The sequence below is a fragment of the Herpailurus yagouaroundi genome, unplaced genomic scaffold (assembly GCF_014898765.1).
Source record: "Herpailurus yagouaroundi ecotype Mexico unplaced genomic scaffold, PumYag 184, whole genome shotgun sequence".
NCBI lineage: Eukaryota > Metazoa > Chordata > Mammalia > Carnivora > Felidae > Herpailurus > Herpailurus yagouaroundi.
In genome coordinates, this window is record NW_024412415.1 from 24,916,902 (window position 1) to 24,924,825 (window position 7,924).

At 40.7% G+C, this 7,924-nt stretch overlaps 1 protein-coding gene across 2 annotated transcripts in view; it reads left to right on the top strand.

Annotated features, from left to right (window-relative positions):
- The window catches only part of FAM81A (family with sequence similarity 81 member A), a 57,307-nt gene extending 51,640 nt beyond the window's left edge, over positions 1-5,667 (top strand). For both annotated transcript variants that reach the window (XM_040492841.1, XM_040492840.1), the window contains exon 8: positions 3,316-5,667. In XM_040492841.1, coding sequence (XP_040348775.1) covers positions 3,316-3,440 — 125 coding nt within the window. In that variant the 3' untranslated portion in view covers positions 3,441-5,667. The remainder of the gene's footprint in view (positions 1-3,315) is intronic.
- The last annotated feature ends 2,257 nt before the right edge of the window (positions 5,668-7,924 follow it).

The following is a 7,924-nucleotide window of genomic DNA, read 5'->3' on the forward strand; positions in this document are numbered from 1 at the left end:
CCCCAACATTTATTCATTTTTGAGAGACACAGAGAGACAGAATGTGAGCAGCGGAGGGGCAGAGAGAGAGGGAGACACAGAATCTGAAGCAGGCCCCAGGCTCCGAGCTGTCAGCACGGAGCCTGACGCGCAGCTCAAACTCACGGACTGTGAGATCATGACCTGACCTGAAGTCAGACACTTAACCAACTGAGCCACCCAGGCGTCCCTTGTGTGCGTTTTCTTTAATGCCATCTGAGGGCTGTTTTCTGTTTATAGCCACTGTCGGTGTGTCTCAGAAATAAACACATATCTTTGCGGGACTTTTGAAGGCTTCTTTTATTACAGCTGGCAGTATGCTACCACAGCAGTGAATGATTTTCTTCTGCTCACAAGTCAACAGGGCCCATTAATTCACACTTGTTCGGAAGAAACTGTGAAAGCTATATTCCACGTCTGAAGTATTATTGCATATAAAAGAGGGGCTAGACTTAGTTACTCTGTGAATTCAGGAATACAGACCTGGAACCAGTAAGTGAATTGGAAGTTACCTGAAGACAGATTTTAACTTAACACAGGGCAGAAATATTCTCAGGTAATGGGTTCTTTTTAAAAAGACACTGGTGGCTTGTGAGCCTGAGAGTTCTTTGCTGTTGAAAGTATTCAAGTGGAAGCTGGTTGGGTGTGATTGGGAAAAAGAAGACAGTCTTACAATGTGACGAGGGGGACTACATTATCTCCCAGCTGCCTCCAATTCCATGATTCCATAATTTTCCCCTGCGGAATCGTTCTACTTTGGCCACATGGGAATAAAAGTAGTTAGTTATCCCAAGAATAGTTTTTGTTGTTACCACCAGAAGTTTTATTATTTTTTTTAAGTAGAAATCACAAATAAATTTATGAATTCAAGAACTTGTGAAGATAAAAATGAATTTTCTTTCTTTGTCTTTGGGGCTATTAGAATATGGTATTTGAATATTTCATCAGTGATTTTTTTTTTTTAATTTTTTTTTTCAACGTTTATTTATTTTTGGGACAGAGAGAGACAGAGCATGAACGGGGGAGGGGCAGAGAGAGAGGGAGACACAGAATCGGAAACAGGCTCCAGGCTCTGAGCCATCAGCCCAGAGCCCGACGCGGGGCTCGAACTCACGGACCGCGAGACCGTGACCTGGCTGAAGTCGGACGCTTAACCGACTGCGCCACCCAGGCGCCCCTCATCAGTGATTTTTTTATGTTTATTTATTTATTTTAAGAGTGAGAGAAAGCATGAGTGCAGGAGGGGCAAAGAGAGAGGGAAAGAGGGAGGCTCTCAAGCAGGCTCTGTGCTGTCAGCGCAGAGCCCGACATGGGGCTCAAACTCACGAACTGTGAGATCATGACCTGAGCCGAAACCAAGAGTCAGATGCTTAACCAACTGAGCCACCCAGGCGCCCCTCATCAGTGTTTACCTTTGCATCATTCTCTGGGTGGGTTTGTTATTGTATATTCAACATGCCACTGAGGTTGTTAAGATTTAGTAACTACTACTAAGAAAGGCATATGAGCTTTTTAAAAATAAAAATATTTACTTTTTCTTATTCTAAAAACAATATGTTTCTTAATGGAAAATAAGAAAGTGCAAAATATTTTTTTAAGTACTCATAACTTCTCTCACTCAGCTGTCATCTTTATATAAATCTTTTTATACATATGTGATATATATATATGTGCTTTTTCAAATGGAAGCTCATGCTGATTTGTAACCTACTCTTTCATATGTTGTATCTTTCTAATAAGAACATTTTTAAAATAAGTAATATTTATTCCTTATATGACATTAATTGTAATATAGAGAAAGTTTTTTGAGAAAAATTCTAAATTTACTAATGAAAACAGGAGCTGTTAAACATTTATCTTAAAAACCCACATAAATATAGAATAATATGAAATGTGTTTTTGAGGGAGAATTTTTTTCTTTTTTTTTTTTTTTTTTTTGCTTTTTTTTTTGAAATTATTTCAAATTTAGAAAAACAGTAAGAGTAGCCCAAAAACTCTATATAACCAGTTGTTAACATTTTGGAAATTTGCTTAATCGTATTGTGTGATATGAGTGTGTGTGTGTGTGTGTGTGTGTGTGTGTGTGTGTAAATATAATTTTTTCCCTAAATAATTTGGGAGTAAGTTGCAGAAGTCATGATGCCTTTTTGCTCCTGTATTATTTCATTCTATATATCCTAAGAACAAGGACATTCTCTTAAATAACTATAATATAGTGTAATATGTTGTAGATTTTTTCAATATTCAATTTTCAACTTTAACCATTGTTTCCTTTATAGAAGACCTTCCCTGGTCTAAGTTCTATTCCAGAATCATACAGCATAGTTAGTTATCATTTTTCTGTATTTACTGTCTTGAAGTGGATCAGTTTCTCAGTGATGTTGACATCATTAAAGAATACAGGCCAGTATTCTGTGGAATGTCAGTTTGAGTCTGTTTGCTTCCTCTTAATTAGATTCAGGTTGTGCATTTTATTATTTATTTATTTATGTATGTATGTGCATTTTAAAAAATGTTTATTTTTTTTTATTTTGAGAGAGAGAGTGTGTGTGCACATGCACGCAAGTGGGAAAAGGGCAGAGAGAGAGGGAGAGAATCCCAAGCTCAACCCCATGAACCGTTAGATCATGACCTGAGCTGAAATCGGGAGTTGGATAGTTAACCATCTGAGCCACCGAGGTGCCCCTCAGGTTGTGCCTTTTGGACAGACGATGCCACAGAAGTGGTGTGTCCTTCACTTCTCAGGGAACCTTATCAGGGGTACCTGGTGTTGGTTTCTCCCGGCATTGGTGACATTAGCTTTGATCCCTTGGTTATAGCGGTATCTGCCAGACTTCTCCACTGTAATAGTTCCTTTCCCCCTTTGTAATTAAAAAGTAACCTGTAAGGGGGCGCCTGGGTGGCTCAGTCGGTTAAGCGTCCGACTTCAGCTCAGGTCACGATCTCGCGGTCCGTGAGTTCGAGCCCCGCGTCGGGTTCTGGGCTGATGGCTCAGAGCCTGGAGCCTGTTTCCGATTCTGTGTCTCCCTCTCTCTCTGCCCCTCCCCCATTCATGCTCTGTCTCTCTCTGTCCCAAAAATAAATAAACGTTAAAAAAAATTAAAAAAAAAAAAAAAGTAACCTGTAGGGAGATACTCCCAAGCTATGTAACTGTCTTGTTTCCCATCAAACTTTTACTTCATTAGTTTTAGCATCTGTTTATAGCTTTTGCCCAAATCAACTATTACTATATGCTGTAGAACTTGACACACACTGTTTTTTAATATTAACTCTTGTGAAATTTACCTCTTCTTAAAGGGTTTACAGCCATCTATGAAAGTATAGGATCCCTCAGGCAAGTTCTTGAAGCCAAGATGAAGTTGGACAAGGACCAGCTGCAGAAGCAAATCCAACAGATGCAGAAGCCAGAAGGTCCCATGTGAAGGGGGCTGGGCCAAGGACCTCAAACGTGGTTTTGCTCGTGGGGCTAGAGCTAGATACCTGTGTAGCCAGGCTGTCACTGCATTCGGGATTGTTCTACTCATGGCGTGCATGTGCCAAGAAATGTGTTTTCATGGGTCTAAGCGTTTACCTTGAGTCTCAAAAACACTTTTTTTTAAAGTATGAAGTACAACTTTTACCACTTTATTCCACTTCTCTAAATTCAATGGAATATCCTCCCTGCCCCTGGATTTTGAAAGGCTTTTATCCCCTTCATTTTATGAATGAAAAGACCTAACTTTCCTTCAATGCTTGACGCTCTAGCCAAGACTTTAGTATTTTGAAAAATGTCATGGTGATTTTTTTAAAATTAAGAAACTAATGAATTATCACAGGAATGTATTTCTCCTTACCCTAAATTAAGAGAATGTCCTGGTAGATTAGAATTCAACCTTTTAGTCCATATTTGGATTTTATGATTGTTATCTGTGCATTTCTTATAAGGTTATCTTCTTGTAAATCTTCTGTCTTTTGTAGAGACAAGGGATTTAACATTTGGAAACCCGCTTCATCATTTACTTGATGAAAAAAGCTTAAAAATTGATAACTGCCATATACATTGCAGATTAAAATGGAAACTTAAGACAATTATCTAGATAATGCAAGGCACAATACCTACAGTGACCACCTAATTAAGCCAGGTTTTAATATTGAAAACTTTTTTCAACTATCCACAGCCTGTATAGTGATAGCCATATATTTAATAATGGAATGGTGGTTGATAGTCTGTTTATTGCACAATTAATCGTTTGTTAATCATAATAGGATGTGAGAATTTTTCAGGCTTTATGATCTCCTCTCTAAATGTTTCCAAAATTGGCACAAAGTGCTAAGGTTTATATACACTTATTGTAACTGTATTCTTGTGCCTTGGTTTTACCACGTCAATGCACTGTATCCTATAAAAGTTTTACAGACAAAATAGAAGGCATGATAATACATCAGAATTATGATGTAAAAATGGGATCCTTTGTAATTTTTAAATGTTCTGAAAATTTTATCACTGTTAAGACATTAGTCATTCAGTATTATTAATGGAATAGAAATTCATACTTTTGTATGGACAGAGAATCAAATTGATACTGCATTTATAACACTGTCAAGAACCTTTCATTTTGAGCAGCTTTGTAGAGGATGGGTGTTTTATTTTCAATCTCCATATTTGACTAGTCATTGAAAATTGGTGCCAGTGAAGTTGTTGACCCGTGGATGTAAAACCTGATGGTGAGACACACACTGTCCTAAACTGTGAGGGTGCCCAGGAAAAGGAAGACCATTCTTGAAGATTTAAAAAAAAAAAAAATTGTGTTTTGTTGTTTGCCAAGGACTCAGGAAAATTAAAGCATTTTCTATTTTTAGGATAACTCATAAATGAATTATATAACTGGCTATTACTGTTTACCCATATAAAATATGCTGCTACACTACACAGTATTTTACCTTCTTTGGCTTGACAAAAAAATGTTTTTTTAATTAGACCTGAGGAATCATCTAAGGAATGTGTCATCCAACACGTATTTCCTTATTTTGTCACAAATCTTTGCATCTCTCTCTATAGGAAGACTATTTCCACTTGACAATGAAAAAAAAAAAGGTTAGTGCTCATTTGCAACCAGAAAGTGAATTTCTTTCTGTGATAGAATAACCACATTTAGTACAGTTTCCCCTGTTTATGCACAAGCCACAGCACAGAGAATCACGCGTCCTCCGGTGTCTCTCTCCTCTGCGGTCTCTGAGGAGGAAGAGTCAGCACATGTGACACTTGGGAAGAGGGACGGGGGGCCAGCTGGACTCGGGTTGTGGGGTGACGTGAGCAGGCGACGGTTGGATGTCCGCTGGAATTGCTTGGGTGCTCCTGATGCTGCCAAGCTCAGGCCATGAGCTCCAGCAGGGTCCCCCACCCTGGCCACATGTTGGAATCACCCGCGGAGTTCAAAAAGCTATTGATGCCTGGGCTGCCCCCCTAGACCAATTAAGCCAGAACCTCTGGGAGGAGGGAGGCAGACATCAGTAAGATGTCAAAGGCCCCCTGGTGATTCAAAGGCCGCTGAGGTTGTAAGCCACTGAGCTACAGCGTGCTCTTATGACCAAAGTTTAAATGAGGATCAGCTTCCGTGTTCTTTCCTTTACCAGAAATTTGCAATAAAAAGAATAAAATTTCCAAATAAATGTGGTGTATGATTTTTAAACTTAAAAGTTTTTTTAGAGTGAGGCAACCTACTGGGAACTGGAAAGTCACGGGGAGCTGCTCCGTCTGTGGGTCTTCAAGGCTGGAATAATGCCAGCTGGCAGTTCCTACTGTGCATGTGTGCCTGTGCCGTGAACTTGGTGTGTGTTCACTCAGTTCATCATGGTGATGAGTTAAGGACTACTCACTTCCCCATTTTACAGATGAGAAAAATGGGTCACCTAAAGGTTGGGCAACTTGCCCCAAGTCCCGCAGCTGGTAAGTGGGATCCTCGATTCAAACCAGGCAGCCTCCTTCCACTCTCTGGGCACCTAACAAGTACACCACTGTCCCACCTCTAAAGATACAGCCTTGCTTCCCACATAGCTGACTTGCCAGCCCACCGACAACAGCCCCATCTCTACATGACCTTACAGCTCCACCATCCGAGGCCCTTTGCTCTTTAAGGCCCTTGCCCTAGTTCCAAGCACCGAGAGAGGCACCTTACTAGTTTCACTTGGGTCCACTAGCTTCCTCTGGTTTATCAGTGGAAGCAACGGAGGCGGGGCCATTTGGTGCCATAGGACGGTAGGGTCCCAGACACTTCGTCCCCTGTGCTTGGGCCGTCCTAGGCAGTGGACTGTGGTTCTGTGCATTGGGAGATGAGTTATGTTAGGTGGCTTTCAGCTATTCAGCCTGGAAAAAGAACCCCACAAACCACTCATGACGTCCTGGAAACTCCATGATAACTATGTGGGGTTCTGTCACTGCCCTCTTCTCGCTGTGTGACCTTGGGCAGTTCTCTTCACCTTTCTGAATCTCAGTTTTCTCATCTGCAGAGTGGAGATTATAATTATATAAAAGAAGTGGCTCACTTATAATTTTTGAAATGCTGAAGTAGTTAATGCAAAATTGGGTATTAAGTGGTGAAATATGGGATATTGGCGGGGAGATGGTGGTGGTGGGACATAGCAGGTAAATGGAGGGTCCATGTGTTGGTTGAGAGCATCCCATTACCTGCTGGGATCATTTATGGGAAGTGACTCTAACCTCCAAAGATAAGTGATATCCCGCCTGAAACACAGAAGAGCAGCTTGGATGCAGAGATAAGTAGACAGGACCAGACTGGGCCAGTCCCTGATTCTGGGGAAGCGCTGGGCAGAACCACAGGCTAGTTAGTCTCATCCTTGGGGCAGGCGTGACTTCTCCAGGACTCAGCCTGGGAGGAGCCACATCCACTGAGGGGCCAGTGTTGAGAGGGCTGGGAAGGTGGGGTAAGACCCAGAAGATGACAACAACTCAAGTGTACATTGATGAATGAATAAGCAAATGTGGTATATACCTACAATGGAATACTATGCAGCCATAACAAGAAATTCTGACACATTAACAGCATGGATGAATCTTGAGGAGGTTTTGTTGAGTGAAATAAGCAAATCACAAAAGGACAAACCTTGTAGATTTCCACTTGGATGAGGTACATAGAAGAATCCAATTCATAGAAACAGAGTAGCCTGATAGCTGCCAGGGGCTCAGGGGTGGGGTGGGGAATGGGGAGCCAGTACCAAATGGGTCCAGAGTTTGAGTTGGAGAAAATGAAAAACTTCTCAGATGGATGGTGGTGATGGTTGCAAACAATGTGAATGTACTCAATGACACAGAACTGTACATTTAAAAATGGTTAAATTACTAAAATGTACACATATCTTATCACAACAAAAAATAGGAAGTGGATTCCTAAGCCCTCCAGTTGAGCCTTCAGGTGAGACTGCAGCCCTGGCAGCTTTAATGCAACCTCATGAGAGATGTTTAACCAGAGGTTACCCAGCTAAGCCATGTCCACATGTCTGACCCACAGATGCCGCGAGATGATACATTTTTGTTGTTTTAAATTGCTACGTTTTGGGTTAATTTGTTATATGCAGCCATAGATCACTGATGCACTGGCACTGTGTAATCCTGACAGAGCTATTTTGTGGAACTGCTCATTGCTTGTGCTACAAATTACATGTTTACATATATAATCTCATACACTTTCTGAGCAAGACATGATCTTTAAAAACTTATACTGAATGGCATATATACTTTATCCCATTTAATCTTTGTAATTACCCTACTTGGTGTGTACTATTATTTCCATTTTGTGGATGGAGCAGAGAGAGAGGTTAAATATTGACTAATATTGCAGTTGACTCTTGACCAACACAGATTTGAACTACGCAATCCACTTACATGTGGATTTTTTAATACAGTACAGTA